Source organism: Hyperolius riggenbachi, chromosome 2 (genome assembly GCF_040937935.1).
Source record: "Hyperolius riggenbachi isolate aHypRig1 chromosome 2, aHypRig1.pri, whole genome shotgun sequence".
Taxonomy (NCBI): domain Eukaryota; kingdom Metazoa; phylum Chordata; class Amphibia; order Anura; family Hyperoliidae; genus Hyperolius; species Hyperolius riggenbachi.
In genome coordinates this window covers 11167353-11189364 of record NC_090647.1, presented here as the reverse complement: position 1 = coordinate 11189364, position 22012 = coordinate 11167353, and the positions used below count along the sequence as shown (strand labels likewise).

General features: G+C 48.0%; 1 protein-coding gene across 2 annotated transcripts in view; it reads right to left on the bottom strand.

The window, feature by feature from the left end:
- CLNS1A (chloride nucleotide-sensitive channel 1A) overlaps positions 1 to 22012 on the bottom strand; it is a 31214-nt gene that overhangs the window by 6086 nt on the left and 3116 nt on the right. For both annotated transcript variants that reach the window (XM_068266483.1, XM_068266484.1), the window contains exons 4-6: positions 14659 to 14795; positions 12670 to 12786; positions 7850 to 7966 (exon numbers count right to left, since the gene is read on the bottom strand). In XM_068266483.1, coding sequence (XP_068122584.1) covers positions 7850 to 7966; positions 12670 to 12786; positions 14659 to 14795 — 371 coding nt within the window. The remainder of the gene's footprint in view (positions 1 to 7849; positions 7967 to 12669; positions 12787 to 14658; positions 14796 to 22012) is intronic.

The following is a 22012-nucleotide window of genomic DNA, read 5'->3' as shown; positions in this document are numbered from 1 at the left end:
CTACCGAGACTTCCTCATCCCCCTCTGCCCCAGCGCTGAGACCCCCGGGGCCGGAGCATGCCTGTGCCGTAGCATGGAACCGCTGGAGAAAGCTGAGCCCGTCCGGCACCACATTAGTGCGCAAGCGTCAGCTGGTCTGCGCTCCATCGAGAAGCGGGGGACTCGGCGCTGGAATATCAGGTATGTGGGTGACTGAGTTTCCCTCTCTCGAGGCAAGTACCAAATCTGGGACCCCCCTTCCCCCCACCCTTTCAGGTTTACTTCAAGACATTTCAAATTAAATGGCTGTGAGCAACAAAATCTGTACATTCAAAAGCAAAGCTAAAAGGCAAGACCAAAAACAATGGCTAGAGTAGAAACAGAGCTTTGTAGTGTACGTGAGGGAGAGGTGCCAGAGAGGCCACACAAATGCATATAATCTGTACATTATATCAAGTCACAATGCTCTAAAACAGCAACCTGAAAATCTACTAAGTTCACTAGAACCCCACAAAATTATCTGTCTTAGACTATAGTAGGGATATTAGACATTAGAGATTATACTTGTCTACTGAGGACAGTCAGTGACATGACTATAAAGCAGAGGGACACCAAGAGCCCCAATAGTGTAATTCGTCTTGGGGACAACAAAATAAATGAGAAGTTAAAATTATACTCACAAACCAGGGTTAGCAATAGGCAACCACTGTATAGGCAGGTGGGGAGAACAATCCTGACCCCACTCAGGAATAAAAAGTCGCTCTCTGTAGACAGGAAGATAGGGTAACAACCCTCCACCCAGGGTGGACTCAATGTAGTGTACAAGATACAGAGGCGCCAAAAGAATAAAAGGTAATTAAATGAACTTAAAAAACCAACTGGTTAAACAGAGGAGGCAGCGGTGGTCTTACCCCCTCCAAAAAGACACAGGCAAGGACTGCGATTCAGACAGTCAACAATTTATTCGGAACTCCAAAAAACAATGCAACGCGTTTCACGGGCCATACATCCCGCTTCCTCAGGCAAAATACAGTAGGAGTCACAGCATCTGTATTATATCAGCGAGCTCGGCGCCTCTGTTTAACCAGTTGGTTTTTTAAGTTCATTTAATTACCTTTTATTCTTTTGGCGCCTCTGTATCTTGTACAGTGACATGACTATGTACTCTGTAATGTGCTGCAGGAGATGTCAGTGCTATATAAATACATAATAATAATATGGTAGGACATTACACTATGACTATGGTAGGATTAGAGTGTGAGCTCCTCTGAGGACAGTCAGTGACATGACTATGTACTCTGTAATGTGCTGCAGAAGATGTCAGTGCTATATAAATACATAATAATAATATGGTAGGACATTAGACTATGACTATGGTAGGATTAGAGTGTGAGCTCCTCTGAGGACAGTCAGTGACATGACTATGTACTCTGTAATGTGCTGCAGAAGATGTCAGTGCTATATAAATACACAATAATAATATGGGAGGACATTACACTATGACTATGGTACGATTAGATGGCAAGCTCCTCTGAGGACAGTCAGTGACATGACTATGTACTCTGTAATGTGCTGCAGAAGATGTCAGTGCTATATAAATACATAATAATATGGTAGGACATTAGACTATGACTATGGTAGGATTAGAGTGTGAGCTCCTCTGAGGACAGTCAGTGACATGACCATGTACTCTGTAATGTGCTGCAGAAGATGTCACTGCTATATAAATACATAATAATATGGTAGGACATTACACTATGACTATGGTAGGATTAGATTGTGAGCCCCTCTGAGGACAGTCAGTGACATGACTATGTACTCTGTAATGTGCTGCAGGAGATGTCAGTGCTATATAAATACATAATAATAATATGGTATGACATTAGACTATGACTATGGTAGGATTAGAGTTTGAGCTCCTCTGAGGACAGTCAGTGACATGACTATGTTCTCTGTAATGTGCTGCAGGAGATGTCAGTGCTATATAAATACATAATAATAATAATAATATGGTAGGACATTACACTATGACTATGGTAGGATTAGAGTGTGAGCTCCTCTGAGGACAGTCAGTGACATGGCTATGTACTCTGTAACATGCTGCAGAAGATGTCAGTGCTATATAAATACATAATAATAATATGGTAGGACATTACACTATGACTATGGTAGGATTAGATTGTGAGCTCCTCTGAGGGCAGTCAGTGACATGGCTATGTACTCTGTAAAGTGCTGCAGGATATGTCAGTGATATATAAATGTATATATAAAGATAGATAGATATATAGTACATAGCCATGTCACTGACTGTCCTCAGAGGAGCTCACAATCTATTCCTACTATAGTCATAGTCTAATGTCCTACCATATTATTATGTATTTATATAGCACTGACATCTCCTGCAGCACTGTACAGAGTACATAGTCATGTCACTGACTGTCCTCAGAGGAGCTCACAATCTAATCCTACCATAGTCATAGTGGAATGCCCTACCATATTATGTATTTATATAGCACTGACATCTTCTGCAGCACTTTACAGAGTACATAGTCATGTCACTGACTGTCCTCAGAGGAGCTCACAATCTATTCCTACTATAGTCAGTCTAATGTCCTACCATATTATGTATTTATATAGCACTGACATCTCCTGCAGCACATTACAGGCTACATAGTCATGTCACTGACTGTCCTCAGAGGAGCTCACAATCTATTCCTACTATAGTCATAGTCTAATGTCCTACCATATTATGTATTTATATAGCACTGACATCTTCTGCAGCACATTACAGAGTACATAGCCATGTCACTGACTGTCCTCAGAAGAGCTCACACTCTAATCCCTGCCATAGCGTACTATTCTACCATACGGACTATGTTAGGGATCATATTACATAAAAAGCACCCAAATATAGTAGGACAGTAGACAGACTATACCTAGGATTAGACTGAGCTCCTCTGACAATATCACAGGAGGAGTATGAACACTGAAGCATTGCAGTAGAGACCAGTACTATATAAACAGAAGACTGACAATGTGACTCCTGATCAGGTGGACATCAGGGCAGTAAGGCTCAGCGCTGGTGGCACTTGCAATGTCCTGAACCCTAGCACTGTGCACACGGGAGTATTAGCTGCCAGACAATGCTTCAATAGACAATGCAGCTATTTCAGAGCAATGCAGACTATACTGGTACAAATCCCAATTACAAGAGATCATCAATTAGCAGGAGAATCTCCTTGGCACGGAAAGCCAATCTGATAATGAGATCAGGGCCCTGACATCTGGTGGCCTGTGTTGGGACTTGTAGGGTCAGTGATAGACTCACAGGCAGGTAGCAGACCTCAGCACAGTTCCATAGAATAAATACTGCCTCACTGACTTTCTCTGGCCATGACACCATCTGCACAGAGCTCAGTGTTCTCCGCATTTGGCCAAGTTTCCTCTAAACATACCAGTAGGCCCAACTTACCCAAAAACTAGCCCTGCACTGCGTGCATCTCACTTTGCTCAACAGCTTTACAGACCTGAGAGGGATATGGAGGCTGCCATATATATTTCCTGTTAAACAATACCAGTTGCCTGGCAGCCCTGTTGGTCTATTTGGCTGCAGTAGTGTCTGAATCACGCATGAAACAAGCATGCAGCTAATCTTAATGTCAGAAACACCCGATAGGCTGCATGCTTGTTCAGGGGCTAAGGCTAAAAGTATTAGAGGATCAGTAGGACAGCCAGGCAACTAGTATTGCTTAAAAGGAAAAATATGGCAGCCTTTAAGGCTACACTCAGTGAAAGGAATTATACTGTAATCATACGCTCACATTGTCACATTAGCAGCGTGGTGGAATCTGCTGACATAGCGCATGCATTGTCGTACCATCCGTGTGTGCGATGTGTTACACATCGAGTATAACGACTTTCCCCTCCATTGCAATCCTGTTTTTCCATGTTAAAAACAAATATTTGGCAAGGTGTACGTGTTGTGATGTTTTCTATGCTAGGGGGTACTTGGTGAGTACAGTGTTTTAAAAGGGGTATAGACCGATAAAATGTTGAGAAACACTGGTATAGAGAAATCACTTGCCTGTTACAACGTGACAATACACTGGGAAGAGATGTAACAATCTGCGGCCCCAACCCTCACTACACCTTCCTTCACACTCACTGCCATTTGGTTTAATGCCTGCAACACATCATGCAATTTCCCACCAGATAGATGGGAAATTGCACGGTGTGTAATGGGCATACGCTATCAGAGACCTCTCCTCTCCCTCATTATTCCCCTAAGTGCTGGCCACATGTAATGCGCGATCAGGAAAAGCTGGCACTAGGGGAAGAGTGAGGAAGGGGAAGAGACGCTGATCATCACCTGAGTGCCGGCCACGTGTAATGCGCGATCAGGAAAAGCTGGCACTAGGGGAAGAGTGAGGAAGGGGAAGAGACTGATCGTCACCCGAGTGCCGGCCACATGTAATGCGCAATCAGGAAAAGCTGGCACTAGGGGAAGAGGGTGGAGGAGAAGATGCGGATCGTCACCCGAGTGCCGGCCACATGTAATACGCGATCAGGAAAAGCTGGCACTAGGGGAAGAGGGTGGAGGAGAAGATGCGGATCGTCACCCGAGTGCCGGCCAAATGTAATGCGCGATCAGGAAAAGCTGGCACTAGGGGAAGAGGGTGGAGGAGAAGATGCGGATCGTCACCCGAGTGCCGGCCACATGTAATACGCGATCAGGAAAAGCTGGCACTAGGGGAAGAGGGTGGAGGAGAAGATGCGGATCGTCACCCGAGTGCCGGCCAAATGTAATGCGCGATCAGGAAAAGCTGGCACTAGGGGAAGAGTGAGGAAGAGGAGAAGACTGATCGTCACCCGAGTGCCGGCCACGTGTAATGCGCGATCAGGAAAAGCTGGCACTAGGGGAAGAGTGAGGAAGAGGAGAAGACTGATCGTCACCCGAGTGCCGGCCACATGTAATGCGCAATCAGGAAAAGCTGGCACTAGGGGAAGAGTGAGGAAGGGGAAGAGACGCTGATCGTCACCCGAGTGCCGGCCACATGTAATGTGCGATCAGGAAAAGCTGGCACTAGGGGAAGAGGAGAAGACTCTGATCGTCACCCGAGTGCCGGCCACATGTAATGCGCCATCAGGAAAAGCTGGCACTAGGGGAAGAGTGAGGAAGGGGAAGAGACGCTATCGTCACCCGAGTGCCGGCCACATGTAATGCGCAATCAGGAAAAGCCGGCACTAGGAGAAGAGTAAGGAAGGGGAAGAGACGCTGATCGTCACCCGAGTGCCGGCCACATGTAATGTGCGATCAGGAAAAGCTGGCACTAGGGGAAGAGGAGAAGACTCTGATCGTCACCCGAGTGCCGGCCACATGTAATGCGCCATCAGGAAAAGCTGGCACTAGGGGAAGAGTGAGGAAGGGGAAGAGACGCTATCGTCACCCGAGTGCCGGCCACATGTAATGCGTGATCAGGAAAAGCTGGCACTAGGGGAAGAGTGAGGAAGGGGAGAAGACTCTGATCGTCACCCGAGTGCCGGCCACATGCAATGCGCGATCAGGAAAAGCTGGCACTAGGAGAAGAGTGAGGAAGGGGAAGAGACGCTGATCGTCACCCGAGTGCCGGCCACATGTAATGTGCGATCAGGAAAAGCTGGCACTAGGGGAAGAGGAGAAGACTCTGATCGTCACCCGAGTGCCGGCCACATGTAATGCGCCATCAGGAAAAGCTGGCACTAGGGGAAGAGTGAGGAAGGGGAAGAGACGCTGATCGTCACCCGAGTGCCGGCCACATGCAATGCGCGATCAGGAAAAGCTGGCACTAGGGGAAGAGTGAGGAAGGAGAGAAGACGCTGATCGTCACCCGAGTGCCGGCCACATGTAATGCGCGATCAGGAAAAGCTGGCACTAGGGGGAGAGTGAGGAAGAGGAGAAGACGCTGATCGTCACCCGAGTGCCGGCCACATGCAATGCGCGATCAGGAAAAGCTGGCACTAGGGGAAGAGTGAGGAAGAGGAGAAGACTCTGATCGTCACCCAAGAGCCGGCCACATGTAATGCGCGATCAGGAAAAGCTGGCACTAGGGGAAGAGTGAGGAAGAGGAGAAGACGCTGATCGTCACCCGAATGCCGGCCACATGTAATGCGCGATCAGGAAAAGCTGGCACTAGGGAAGAGTGAGGAAGAGGAGAAGACGCTGATCGTCACCCGAGTGCCGGCCACATGTAATGCGCAATCAGGAAAAGCTGGCACTAGGGAAGAGTGAGGAAGAGGAGAAGACGCTGATCGTCACCCGAATGCCGGCCACATGTAATGCGCGATCAGGAAAAGCCGGCACTAGGAGAAGAGTAAGGAAGGGGAAGAGACTGATCGTCACCCGAGTGCCGGCCACGTGTAATGCGCGATCAGGAAAAGCTGGCACTAGGGGAAGAGTGAGGAAGAGGAGAAGACGATCACCCGAGTGCCGGCCACATGTAATGCGTGATCAGGAAAAGCTGGCACTAGGGGAAGAGTGAGTAAGAGCAGGATATGCTGATCGTCACCCGAGTGCCGGCCACGTGTAATGCGTGATAAGGAAAAGATGCCACTAGAGGAAGAGTGAGGAAGGGGAAGAGACGCTGATCGTCACCTGAGTGCCGGCCACATGTAATGCCCGATCAGGAAAAGCTGGCACTAGGAGAAGAGTGACGAAGGGGAAGAGACGCTGATCATCACCCGAGTGCCGGCCACATGTAATGCGCGATCAGGAAAAGCTGGCACTAGGGGAAGAGTAAAGAAGAGACGCTGATTATCACCCGAGTGCCGGCCACATGTAATGTGCAATCAGGAAAAGCTGGCACTAGGAGAAGAGTGAGGAAGGGGAAGAGACGCTGATCGTCACCTGAGTGCCGGCCACATGTAATGCGCGATCAGGAAAAGCTGGCACTAGGGGAAGAGTGAGGAGGAGACTCTGATCGTCACCCGAGTGCCGGCCACGTGTAATGTGCAATCAGGAAAAGCTGGCACTAGGGGAAGAGTGAGGAAGGGGAAGAGACGCTGATCGTCACCCGAGTGCCGGCCACATGTAATGCGCGATCAGGAAAAGCTGGCACTAGGGGAAGAGTGAGGAAGGGGAAGAGACGCTGATCGTCACCCGACTGCTGGCCACATGTAATGCGCGATCAGGAAAAGCTGGCACTAGGGGAAGAGTGAGGAAGGGGAGAAGACGCTGATCGTCACCCGAGTGCCGGCCACATGCAATGCGCGATCAGGAAAAGCTGGCACTAGGGGAAGAGTGAGGAAGAGGAGAAGACTCTGATCGTCACCCGAGTGCCGGCCACATGTAATGCGCGATCAGGAAAAGCTGGCACTAGGAGAAGAGTAAGGAAGGGGAAGAGACTGATCGTCACCCGAGTGCCGGCCACGTGTAATGCGCGATCAGGAAAAGCTGGCACTAGGGGAAGAGTGAGGAAGAGGAGAAGACTCTGATCGTCACCCGAGTGCCGGCCACATGTAATGCGCGATCAGGAAAAGCTGGCACTAGGGGAAGAGGGAGGAAGAGGAGAAGACGCTGATCGTCACCTGAGTTCCGGCCACATGTAATGCGCGATCAGGGAAAGCTGGCACTAGGGGAAGAGGGAGGAAGGGGAGGAGACGCTGATCGTCACAGACGCCCACGGATCGGGTGAAAAACACAATAGGGACACGTGACTCAGAGGGCAGCAGCGGCGTCCCTGGGAGGTGCTCATGGTGCACCAGGGGTGTCGCGGCAGCCACTGTGAGAGCCTCTTTATTAGACCATCGGTCGTCTGAGCCAATATGCTTTTGTAATAACCATTCAGATTATTGGCACCACTACCCTGATACACAGAGGAGGATATTAACTCACCATGAGCTTCCACATCGTACTCTTCCCCTTCAAAGTCTTCGTCATCCTCAGAGTCCTGGTCCTCAGGGTCAGGGTGCAGAGCTTGGCAGTCACACATGGCAGTAAACATCTCTCCTACTGAAAGCACAACCACATCTCTTTACACGATCAGCAGGTAGGAGAACCCAGGCAACCAACAGGCAAGAGAACCCAGGCAACCAACAGGCAAGAGAACCCAGGCAACCAACAGGCAAGAGAACCCAGGCAACCAACAGGCAAGAGAACCCAGGCAACCAACAGGCAAGAGAACCCAGGCAACCAACAGGCAAGAGAACCCAGGCAACCAACAGGCAAGAGAACCCAGGCAACCAACAGGCAAGAGAACCCAGGCAACCAACAGGCAAGAGAACCCAGGCAACCAACAGGCAAGAGAACCCAGGCAACCAACAGGCAAGAGAACCCAGGCAACCAACAGGCAAGAGAACCCAGGCAACCAACAGGCAAGAGAACCCAGGCAACCAACAGGCAAGAGAACCCAGGCAACCAACAGGCAAGAGAACCCAGGCAACCAACAGGCAAGAGAACCCAGGCAACCAACAGGCAAGAGAACCCAGGCAACCAACAGGCAAGAGAACCCAGACAACCAACAGGCAAGATAACCCAGGCAACCAACAGGCAAGATAACCCAGGCAACCAACAGGCAAGAGAACCCAGGCAACCAACAGGCAAGAGAACCCAGACAACCAACAGGCAAGAGAACCCAGACAACCAACAGGCAGTGTAAAAAAAAAAAAAAAAAAAAAAAACAACTGCACTATGAACTGGCAACTTACTTGCTTGTGTTAAACACCTGAAGGGAGAGGGATAAGGTGGCTGCCATATTAATTTCATTTTAATCAATGCCAGTTGCCTGGCTATCGTGCGGATCCTCTGCCTCCAATACTTTTAGCAATAGCACCTGAACAAGCATGCAGATCAGGTGCTCTGACTGAAGTGCAACTGGATTAGCTGCATGCTTGTCCCAGGTATGTGATTCAGACACTACTGCAGCCAAAGAGATCAGCAGGACTGCCAGGATACTGGTATTGTTTAACAGGAAATAAATATGACAGCCACCATATTCCTCCCAGTTAATGTATGCTTTAAAGAGACTAACACATTTTTCAGCCTTAGTTCTTCTATAAGTTCCTATGCCTGTTCTAATGTGCTCTGGCTTACTGCAGCCTTTCCTAATTGCACTGTCTCTATGATAAATCTTATCTCCTTTCCTCTGTCGTGTCTGTCGGGCTCAGGCTGGAATGAGTGGAATGTGCAGGGCTGCTTGTGATTGGATAGAAGCGATACACACCCTCTGCAGGCCCCCTGCACACTCTGTATGACTCACACGCTGCTTATGTGAGCCTATCACAAGCTGGTTGGTTTGTTTGTAAACACTGCCTAAAACTGTTAATTACAAGCCAGGATTGCAGCAGAGAGTGGCAGAAACAGCACAGAGGGGCACAGGAGAAAATAAGGAATAGAATGGTATGCTTTTTAGTGTAAGAATATTACGGATTCTCTTTAATACGTCTAATAAACCTCTCCACAAAGTATCGCACTGCCTTAAAGCGGGAGTGTCACCATAAAAAATCAAATTTCAACAGCAACTGGCCTGAGTGTATTAACCTCCTGAGCGTTACGCCACTCAGGAGATTATTACTTTTAGCCAGATTTTTAAATAAATGTGCTAAATGGCTATTAACCCTCTAGCTAGCACTAGGCTATCTAGAAGAAACCTCCAGCACCCTCCGATCCCCACCGCTCCCCCGTTTATACATTACCCCCCCTGGATCCAGCGATCGGCGCAGCCTCCCCAGACAGCTCTGGTCTTCACTATGGGGAGGATCGCAGAGGACGTCATGCGCAAACCCGATCCTCCCCAGAGACCGGAGCTGTCCGGGGAGGCTGCGCTATCGCTGAATCCAGGCTAGGTAACGTATAAAGGGGGGGGGGAAATCAGTGGGATTCGGGGGGTGCCGGACACTTACTAGCTAGCCTAGTGCTAGGCTAGAGGGTTTACAGCCATTTGCCACATTTATTCATTTATGGGGGACTCCTGGGGCCACAGAGAGGTATGCCCGACAGTGCTAAGGAGATTAAGTGATAAAGATGCTAATCCTGTATTCAAACTTTTTCTGCTGTTATGATTTGGAGTTATCACGCACTGGCCCTTTAGTAGTCGGTGCCAAAGAATTGCATGCTGGGGGTTCTTTTTATCTATTCCTCCTCTTCCCTTTATTTCCCTGCCCAGCTGCTTATCTGAAACCTGATCCCCTGCTCACTTGTGTTTACAAGCAAGGCTGAAGTGACTCAGCGATTGGAGGAGAAAAGAACAAACAAGTAAAGTGCAGAAATGACATCATGATTTAGCCTCAAACTGTTGGAAAAAGACACAGTCCCCACCAAGAACAGAATTGTCTTAATTTACTATATAACATTCCCTGAAATCAACGTGGACAGTATAATACATGTGTTATGTAAGTACATTAAGTATTTATCTACTTATATATGTGTTTTTCCCCTGGCATAGTATGGCTGATCCTCCTGCTTTAAAGAACCACCACAGTATAAAAGTAAGCAGTTACAATCTGACAACCTAAATGTTTTAGATTAGTCCATCCTGAACCACAGTTGCCAAGTCTGTCTGAATGAGGACGGGTATATGGGGAAGGGGGGGTGGTGTGTGTCAGGGTGCATCACGAGGTTAAAGCGGATCCAAGATGAAAATCTAACTAGAACAAGTAACTTGTCTGTATATATCGTATCTAAAGTTTAGAAATTGCAGCAAAAATATTAGGAATGTTAAAGAGAATCTGTACTCTAATATTCTTACAATAAAAAGCATACCATTCTATTCCTTATTTTCTCCTGTGCCCCTCTGTGCTGTTTCTGCCACTCTCTGCTGCAATCCTGGCTTGTAATTAACAGTTTTAGGCAGTGTTTACAAACAAACTAACCAGCTTCTAATAGGCTCAGCTAAGCATAGTGTGTGAGTCATTCAGAGTATGCAGGGGGCCTGCAGAGGGTGTGTATCGCTTCTACCAATCACAAGCAGCCCTGCACATTCCACACAATCAAGCTTTAGCCCGACAAACAGGACAGAGGAAAGATACATTGATTTATTACAGAGACAGTGCAGTTAGGAAAGACTGCAGTAAGCCAGAGCAGATTAGAACAGGCATAGGAACTTATAGGATAGAAGAACTAAGGCTGAAAAATTTGTTACAGAGTCTCTTTAATCAGCTAAAAGGGAAGTGTGTATGTGAGGCCTTGGTGTGTGTCGGTGGTGGGACCACACATGACCAATATTGATTGTGGATTGTCCATTTTTTGCATAGGCTTTAAGCTGGGCGATTTGGACAGACCAATTACAATCTGTGGTCAGTGGTACAATTTATGAGATACTCATTGTGCTGATCCATGTTTTTATGATGTTTTTATATATGCCGTTTTGACCATTAAGATTGTGAAATCTGTCACGCAATAAAATGTGGAACTTTTTGATGCACATGCAGCAGCACTGGTTATACATTATTTTGTTTAGTGGACACTAAAGCTTAGAAAGTTTACACTGCAAATCTAGTTGCAAACAGCTTCAGCAGTTTATGATTATTTATTCCTGTGATACAGTGACAGCGGCCATATTCTGCTTGTCACATTACACACAGGCAAGCTGATCTGCATCTCCAGCCCTCAGCCTGTGAAAACTTCACTCCCCTCTCCTCCCTCCCCTCTGCCTCTGAAATCTCTGGCTAGTATTGGCTTAAAGAATGCCCTATAAACTGTATGAAAGCAACACAATTATGCAATGAGTAAAAGTATCTTGGATCCACTTTAAATACTTGCCTGTCTTCAGGGCACTGGAGAGGCGCTGCTACCCCTACTCGGCAGTGCAGTGGCGGCCATATTTCTGGAGACTTTAAACACTTTTGAAACTTACACCCGCGTAGCCGCACCTATCCTTAGCTCGGTAGCCAAAAAGCAGGCCGCAGCCATGCAGGTGGGCGTGGCCAGAGCTCCAGCGCAAATTTAAAAATAAAAAATCATCAGGGCCCGTTCTGAAAGATTGAGTTCAAAGGGGGGGGGGGGGGGGGGACAACAACAGAAAGCCTACTATGGTGTAGTATGGAAAGGTTTGTTGCAGGAGACTAAACTTCCACAGCTGAAATACTCACAGGTGTGAGTTACCACTTAGGCAACCACTGTAAATACAGCTGGGGAGAGAAGACCCGACCCCACTCTGGTTCAGAAGTCAATCTCTGTAGTAGCAAGAAAAAGGGCGACACCCCTCCACCGATGTTGGACAACAATTGGTGGGGGGACAGAGGTGCCCATGCACTGAGAGACTTCTCACAATTCTAGAGGAAGCGGGCTCGACCCGCAAAACGCGTCACAACAAAGTGGAGTAAAAGTCCAATAAAATGGTGTTCTATACTGAAAAAGACATTTTGTCAAATCTGTTGAGGCAGGTCCGTCCCTGCCACCCACTTTTAAACTGTTTTTAGTGTATTTTATTCTTTCTGGCGCCTCTGTTTATCCTATTATCAGTCCTATGCTAAAAGAGACGGAGTGATCACCTGCCCGGAGGAAAGAGGTCAGGAGAGGCGAGGATTAACCCCCCCCCTAATCATTCAGACAGATCCTGTATCTGCAGAACTGCAGAATAGTACAGATGAGGATCGTGTTACCTGCAGTAACAAGTAAACAGTATCACACGTTCTGTAAACAGAGAGGGGAGGGGGGCCTTGCACTTCAACAGTCACAGCACTTTGCTTTAGGTTTGTCTTTTATGCGAAACTTACAATCTGCTTTATTCTCCGGAACAAAACGAATTTCTGTGATTGGTTGTTCGTCGTCGTCATCCTCCTCCTCGCTCTCCTCTTCATCTTCCTTCATTTCTGTTTCTTTCTCAGCATTTTCTACAAGAAAACATTATGTCACACACTAATGAGCATCCACAGAGATGTCACAAACTTATGGTTTAGATCCTGTATGAGGAATGTGTAATAGAGGAAGAATAGCCTCATTCTCCTTCAGAGTACCTGCATATCACTCTTACATGTACCCACAGTCACATTGCCTAGGGCCTGATCCATGTTCAGATTGTGCATGAAGAATGTGTAATAGAGGAAGAATCTCCTCATTCCCCTGTAGAGTACCTGCACATCACTCTGACATGTACCCACACTTACATTGCCTAGGACCTGATCCATGTTCAGATTGTGCATGAAGAATGTGTAATAGAGGAAGAATCCCCTCATTCCCCTGCAGAGTACCTGCACATCACTCTTACATGTACCCACAGTTACATTGCCTAGGGCCTGATCCATGTTCAGATTGTACATGAAGAATGTGTAATAGAGGAATAATCCCCACATTCCCCTGCAGAGTACCTGCACATCACTGTTATATGTACCCACAGTTACATTGCCTAGGGCCTGATCCATGTTCAGATTGTGCATGAAGAATGTGTAATAGAGGAAGAATCCCCTCATTCTCCTGCAGAGATGGATGTTCTGTGTTCCTGTCTGCACCCTCTACAAGTACCTCCTTGATTTCTATTTAACAGCTACTCTACAGCTATAATCCTAAGTTTAGTTCAAATGTATCTCTGGTGTACAGAGGTATGCTAATGCTTAAAAAGTTAAAATGTCCCAACATTTATTAGGATTCACTGGAATCCCATATTAGCTGGGTTCTGGTACATAGATCTGCTTTCTATCAGTAAATGGTCCTGCCGTTATCAAATATAGAAAAGTTTGAGGCCTTTTTCTGCAAGGTGGCTGGGCTACACGCTGGAACTCAGCTGATATGGGGGCTCCAGTGAATCTTCTTACATAGACAACATGCTGGGGATTCAGGTTAGCAATGACAGGCCAGAATAGCTGACAGGTAGAGTGTCCGCTTCCTGGCCAGGAGCTTTATGTTCCCAAATGCAGATGCCATCTTAAAGAGAACCTGTAACAAAAAAAGTTCCCCAGGGGGGTACTCGCCTCAGTAGGGGGAAGCCTCAGGGTCCCAATGATGCTTCCCCCTCCCCTGTAGCTGCAGTCCAGCGCTGGCTCCCCCGAAGTGTCCCGGAATCCTCCCTCAACAAGCCTGATCAGCTCTGATAAGTGCCGATTTACCTTTCCTGGCTCCAGCGGGGGGCGCTGTTGCAGCTCTCCGCAAGAAGACAGGCGAAAATAGCCGATCTCTGTCGGGGCCGCTCTACTGCGCAGGCGGCTTGCGCCTGCGCAGTAGAGCGGCCCAACGGAGATCGGCTATTTTCGCCTGTCTCCGTGCGGAGAGACGATACTGCGCCCCCGCTGGAGCCAGGAAAGGTAAATAATTTACATCACCGCCGTTCCGGGAGGATATTCACCGCCACCGTGGGACCAATGAGGACGGGGGAAGCCTCAATAGGATCTGGAGGCTTCCCCCACCCGAGATGAGTAACCCCCAGGGGAGATATTCTTTGTTACAGGTTTTAATATAGCTTTAAAATTCCTAAGTGCTGGCAGTGATGAAATGCTTTTTATGGAACACTTTCAATCAACAAGAGTGTAATATGCAAATTAGAGGAGTCAGATTTGAGGTGTCAGTAGGTGGAATTCTAAACTGAGGATTCAGAGTCAAAAGACAAGCATGTGAAAAATCAAACATCTGACCTGCATGCTTGTTCAGGGTATATGCTAAAAGTATTAGGGACAGAGGATCAGAAGGGCAGCCAGGCAATGTGCATTGTTTAAATGGAAATAGGTCTACCTCCATATCCCTCTCACAAGCCAGGAGGAATCCAGCGTACCCACCTCCGAGTTTGGCGTTCACCATGACATAGAGGTGCTCCTCCGGGTAGGCAGCGGTGTCTCTGGAGATGGCATGCAGGCTGATGGTGGGATACTCCAGGAAAAATCCAACTCCGGAATCATTCAGCCAGGACAGGCGACTGCAAGAGGGAGCAGCAGAGCGTTACCGCAAACCTCTCTCTAGTAACCATACATCAAATACCACATATGGTAACACCACACCCCATCTTCATGCAAGCTAGACGCAACACCGCAAACATCACACTAGTAACCGTACATTATACACCACAGTAATTATTGGCGACATGCAGCACTGGTAAGAATTTTTATATGGTGCGTAAATTTACTGCATTAGGCTGTGCACCCTACCACAGCCTTTCTCAAGCTTTCTACCCTGGAGGAACCCTGCAAACAATTTTTTGATTTCAAGGAACCCCTGCATTTAATTTAGAGGAAGCATGGTCTTTAAAGCGGTATTGTCACCATAAAAATCTAATTTCAACAGCAACTGGTCTAAGTGATAAAGATGCTAATCCTGCATTCAAAACTTTTTCTGCTGTTATGGTTTGGAGTTATCCCATACTTCACCTCCCTGGCATTATGATTATTTCCAGATTCAGGGTTTAAACGCCATGCAATTTTTCACAAGCTTTTAGACCCTACAAGGAAAAAAAAAAAAAAAAAAAAAACACTTCAGAGAGATCTGCAGCAGTTCCTACTTATAACTCACTCAGGCACAGGATTACTGCCCTGAGCTGCAGATTTCCGGCCCGAGCCTAACTCGGGATTACTGCTAAGGAGGTTAAAGGGACTCCGAGCAGTGCAGAAACTATGAAAAGATGCATATCATTTTAAAGCTCTCTTTCTCCTCTTTCCAATGATATATTAACAGCCGCCCTACGCCTTTTAGTTTTCGCTATTTTCGCGATTGAAATTGCAACGGCCATGATTTCAATCACAAAAATAGAGAAAACTAAAAGGCGTAGGGCGACGATTTAGGTATCGCCAGAAAGAGTTACATTGTATTACACAGGACGACACTTTCCCCAGTGTCAGCAGCTCCATTCAGCAGAATTCAGCAGAATAACGAAAACTAAAAGGCGTAGGGCGGAGGTTTATATATCATTGGAAAGAGGAGAAAGAGCTTTAAAAGGATATGCATCTTTCCATAGTTTCTGCACTGCTCGGAGTCCCTTTAACCTCCCCGGCGTTCTATTGAGATCGCCAGGGAGGCTGCGGGAGGGTTTTTTTTAATTAAAAAAAAAAAACTATTTCATGTAGCCAACTGAAAGTTGGCTGCATGAAAGCCCACTAGAGGGCGCTCCGGAGGCGTTCTTCCGATCGCCTCCGGCGCCCAGAATAAACAAGGAAGGCCGCAATGAGCAGCCTTCCTTGTTTGGCTTTCCTCGTCGCCATGGCGACGAGTGGAGTGACGTCATGGACGTCAGCCGCCTCCGATCCAGCCCTTAGCGCTGGCCGGAACTGATTGGTCCGGCTGCGCAGGGCTCGGGCGGCTGAAGGGACCCTCTTTTGCCGCTGCTCGCGGCGGATCGCCGCAGAGCGGCGGCGATCAGGCAGCACACGCGGCTGGCAAAGTGCCGGCTGCGTGTGCTGCACTTTATTTGATCAAAATCGGCCCAGCAGGGCCTGAGCGGCACCCTCCGGCGGTGATGGACGAGCTGAGCTCGTCCATACCGCTCAGGAGGTTAAGGAGCACTGGCCCTTTAGTAGTCAGTGCCAAACAGTTGCAAGCTGGGTTTTTTTTTTTTAATCTATAATATACTCCTTCTCTTCTATTTCCCTGCTTTGCTGGAAAACTATCACTACACATCATGATGGATAATATCTATCCTAATTGTTACACATCTATAGTCTGGGAAATAACACACTTGTACTGCGTCTGATCACTTGTCACCTGTGCTGTGACAGCAAATGGAACGCAGCCATGCCAGTACAGAGACTGCCAGCTGAGACAATAGCACTGCTTGGGGGGACATAGACATCGTCTCCCTTCAGCAATGGGGTACAGCACTGTGGGAGCAACAAAGAGTGTTCTGAGATGCTGCATGTGACTGTGGAGCAGAGAAGGGTCAAAAAGCAAAGCAATTATGGGTATCAGTATGTATAAGGGGGGAGGGGGGGCTGTCACATGACCCGGAGAGGTGCTTGAGACATAAAATAATGGTGGAATAAAGCATAGATCAGCATTTTTATAGTAAAAATTCCAACCCCTATGCTACAGCAGCTGTGTGAGGGTCAAAGGACAACTAAAGAAAGGTATATGGAGACTGGCAGATTTCTTTTAAACAATACCAGTTGTCTGGCTATCCTGCTGATCCTCTGCCTCTAATACTTTTAGCCACAGCCCCTGAACAAGCATGCAGCAGATCAGGTGTTTCTGAAATTATTGTCAGATCTGACAAGATTAGCTGCATGCTTGTTTCTGGTGTTATTCAGACACTACTGCAGCCAAGTAGATGAGCAGGATAGCCAGGTAACTGGTATTGCTTAAAAGTAAATAAATATGGCACCCTCCACATAACTTTCTCTACAGATGTCCTTGTCTTTTAAAATGGATCCGAGATAAACTTTCACTCATTACATAGTTGGGTTCCTTTCATATAGTTTATAGGGCACTCCTCAAACTAAATACTTTTGTTTTAATACTCGAATTCCCTATGAACTAAACAAGCCTCGCCCACAGCTCCTTTTGTGCCTTGCCACTCCTAGAGCCATGTAGCAAGGGCTTTTGGGAGCTCAGCCTGGGCAGGAGGAGGTTACTAGCCAGAGATTTCAGAGGCAGAGGGGAGGAGGAGGGGGAGTGAATTTGTCACAGGCTGACCTGAGGGTTGAAGATGCTATCAGCTTACCTGTGTAATGTGACAAGCAAAACATGGCTGCCCACGTATTACAGGAAGAAACAATTGTATACCGCTGAAGCTGTTTGCAGCTAGATTTGCTGTGTAAACGATCTAATCTTTAGATAAGATATATAGACAAGTTACTCGTTAGTTTTTCATCTCTGATCCGCTTTAGGCCTCCTGCACACTGCAAGTGATTCAGATTCAGATTTCGCTTTTTCAGTTTTTACATCCGATTCAGATTTGCAGTGTGCAGGGAGCAAACTACAAATCGGAATCTGAATCGGATGTAAAAACTGATTAAAAAGCAGAATCTGAATCACTTGCAGTGTGCAAGAGGCCTTAAAGGGGAACTTCAGCCTAAACATACTGTCATCAAGTTACATTAGTTATGTTAATTAGAATAGATAGGTAATATAATCTTTTACCCACCCTGTTTTAAAAGAACAGGCAAATGTTCGATTCATGGGGGCTGCCATCTTTTTGGTTGAAAGGAGGTGACAGGGAGCAGGAGACACAGTTGCAACTGCCCTGTGTCCTGATAACCCCTCCCAGCTGCACACAGTAGGCTTCAAATGTCAAATTCAAATTGTAAAAAAAAAAAAAAAAAAGTTCCAAAACAGCAGAACGAGAACAACAGCGTCAGAAATCCCATCATGTTTTGCACAGCATCAGGGGAAAACTGCCCGGGCAGTTTTCTTCTGTGCAGCTAAAAATGAGGCTTGTATAAGTGAAACAAACTTCTGATGCTGTGAAACTGTTAAACACCAGGCATTTTCAGTGCTGTGAGTGGATTTCTAGTCTGGAGGTTCACTTTAAGCAATAAGGAGCCTGGAGAATATTGCCTTGTCCTTTTCAGGATGTAGGACTGGGCAGGGCCAGGAGTGACAGAGTAGGTTGCCTCACACTGACACTTCAGAGTCTACCCACAATGCATCCCTCCTAGAGCAGAGCCTACCCACAATGCATCCCTCCTAGAGCAGAGCCTACCCACAACGCCTCCCTCCTAGAGCAGAGTCTACCCACAACGCATCCCTCCTAGAGCAGAGTCTACCCACAACGCCTCCCTCCTAGAGCAGAGTCTACCCACAATGCATCCCTCCTAGAGCAGGGCCTACCCACAATGCATCCCTCCTAGAGCAGAGTCTACCCACAATGCATCCCCTCCTAGAGCAGAGTCTACCCACAATGCATCCCCTCCTAGAGCAGACTCTACCCACAATGCATCCCTCCTAGAGCAGAGTCTACCCACAATGCATCCCCTCCTAGAGCAGAGTCTACCCACAATGCATCCCCTCCTAGAGCAGACTCTACCCACAATGCATCCCTCCTAGAGCAGAGTCTACCCACAACGCCTCCCTCCTAGAGCAGAGTCTACCCACAATGCATCCCTCCTAGAGCATAGTCTACCCACAATGCATCCCTCCTAGAGCAGAGTCTACCCACAACGCATCCCTCCTAGAGCAGAGCCTACCCACAATGCATCCCCTCCTAGAGCAGACTCTACCCACAATGCATCCCTCCTAGAGCAGAGTCTACCCACAACGCCTCCCTCCTAGAGGGGAGTCTACCCACAATGCATCCCCTCCTAGAGCAGACTCTACCCACAATGCATCCCTCCTAGAGCAGAGCCTACCCACAATGCATCCCTCCTAGAGCAGAGTCTACCCGCAATGCATCCCTCCTAGAGCAGAGCCTACCCACAATGCATCCCTCCTAGAGCAGAGTCTACCCACAATGCATCCCTCCTAGAGCAAAGTCTACCCACAATGCATCCCTCCTAGAGCAGAGCCTACCCACAATGCATCCCTCCTAGAGCAGAGTCTACCCACAACGCCTTCCTCCTAGAGCAGAGTCTACCCACAATGCATCCCTCCTAGAGCAGAGTCTACCCACAACGCCTTCCTCCTAGAGCAGAGTCTACCCACAATGCATCCCTCCTAGAGCATAGTCTACCCACAATGCATCCCTCCTAGAGCAGAGTCTACCCACAACGCATCCCTCCTAGAGCAGAGCCTACCCACAATGCATCCCTCCTAGAGCAGAGTCTACCCACAATGCATCCCTCCTAGAGCATAGTCTACCCACAATGCATCCCTCCTAGAGCAGAGTCTACCCACAACGCATCCCTCCTAGAGCAGAGCCTACCCACAATGCATCCCCTCCTAGAGCAGACTCTACCCACAATGCATCCCTCCTAGAGCAGACTCTACCCACAACGCCTCCCTCCTAGAGGGGAGTCTACCCGCAATGCATCCCCTCCTAGAGCAGACTCTACCCACAATGCATCCCTCCTAGAGCAGAGCCTACCCACAATGCATCCCTCCTAGAGCAGAGTCTACCCGCAATGCATCCCTCCTAGAGCAGAGCCTACCCACAATGCATCCCTCCTAGAGCAGAGTCTACCCACAATGCATCCCTCCTAGAGCAGAGTCTACCCACAATGCATCCCTCCTAGAGCAGAGTCTACGCACAATGCATCCCCTCCTAGAGCAGAGTCTACCCACAATGCATCCCTCCTAGAGCAGAGCCTACCCACAATGCATCCCTCCTAGAGCAGACTCTACCCACAATGCATCCCCCTCCTAGAGCAGAGTCTACCCACAATGGGCTCTATTCATAAAACCTTACCGCAAGTTTTCCGCTCAAAACAGCGGATTTTCCCGTCCATTTAGCAAAGTGGGCATTCATAAAAGCTGTTCCCGCATGAAAATCTACAATCCCCCAGCAGAGCGAGAAATTTCCGCCTTCTCCAGTGTTTTTCTAGATTTATCTAGAAAAAAGTAACAAAATGGCCATTCATAAAGATTAGAGGAAGCAGTATGTGGACGGGAAATACCGCTTCCTCTGATTTTGCGGATTACATACAAGTGAATGGGGCAGACCTCCCAGAGAGAGCAGTGCACGGAGGGACTCTGCCGGCTTCAGTGTTTCCGCATGCCTTCCGACAGCTTTCAGCGGGAGATCTCCGCTCTTGCATCGCAGCTTTCAAGGTTTTTTTGAATGACCACCCAGAAGCGTAAAATACCGCTGCGGTATTTTACCTCTGAGTATTTACGCCACAAGTTTTTTATGAATAGAGCCCAATGCATCCCCCTCCTAGAGCAGAGCCTACTTACAATGCATCCCCTCCTAGAGCAGACTCTACCCACAATGCATCCCTCCTAGAGCAGAGAGTCTACCTACAACGCATCCCCTCCTAGAGCAGAGAGTCTACCCACAATGCATCCCTCCTAGAGCAGAGTCTACCCACAATGCATCCCTCCTAGAGCAGAGTCTACCCACAATGCATCCCTCCTAGAGCAGAGTCTACCCACAACGCATCCCTCCTAGAGCAGAGCCTACCCACAACGCATCCCTCCTAGAGCAGAGTCTACCCACAATGCATCCCTCCTAGAGCAGACTCTACCCACAATGCATCCCTCCTAGAGCAGAGTCTACGCACAATGCATCCCCTCCTAGAGCAGAGTCTACCCACAATGCATCCCCTCCTAGAGCAGAGTCTACCCACAATGCATCCCTCCTAGAGCAGAGCCTACCCACAATGCATCCCTCCTAGAGCAGACTCTACCCACAATGCATCCCCCTCCTAGAGCAGAGTCTACCCACAATGGGCTCTATTCATAAAACCTTACCGCAAGTTTTCCGCTCAAAACAGCGGATTTTCCCGTCCATTTAGCAAAGTGGGCATTCATAAAAGCTGTTCCCGCATGAAAATCTACAATCCCCCAGCAGAGCGAGAAATTTCCGCCTTCTCCAGTGTTTTTCTAGATTTATCTAGAAAAAAGTAACAAAATGGCCATTCATAAAGATTAGAGGAAGCAGTATGTGGACGGGAAATACCGCTTCCTCTGATTTTGCGGATTACATACAAGTGAATGGGGCAGACCTCCCAGAGAGAGCAGTGCACGGAGGGACTCTGCCGGCTTCAGTGTTTCCGCATGCCTTCCGACAGCTTTCAGCGGGAGATCTCCGCTCTTGCATCGCAGCTTTCAAGGTTTTTTTGAATGACCACCCAGAAGCGTAAAATACCGCTGCGGTATTTTACCTCTGAGTATTTACGCCACAAGTTTTTTATGAATAGAGCCCAATGCATCCCCCTCCTAGAGCAGAGCCTACCCACAATGCATCCCCTCCTAGAGCAGACTCTACCCACAATGCATCCCTCCTAGAGCAGAGAGTCTACCTACAACGCATCCCCTCCTAGAGCAGAGAGTCTACCCACAATGCATCCCTCCTAGAGCAGAGTCTACCCACAATGCATCCCTCCTAGAGCAGAGTCTACCCACAATGCATCCCTCCTAGAGCAGAGTCTACCCACAATGCATCCCTCCTAGAGCAGACTCTACCCACAATGCATCCCTCCTAGAGCAGAGTCTACCTACAACGCATCCCCTCCTAGAGCAGAGCCTACCCACAATGCATCCCTCCTAGAGCAGAGTCTACCCACAATGCATCCCTCCTAGAGCAGAGTCTACCCACAATGCATCCCCTCC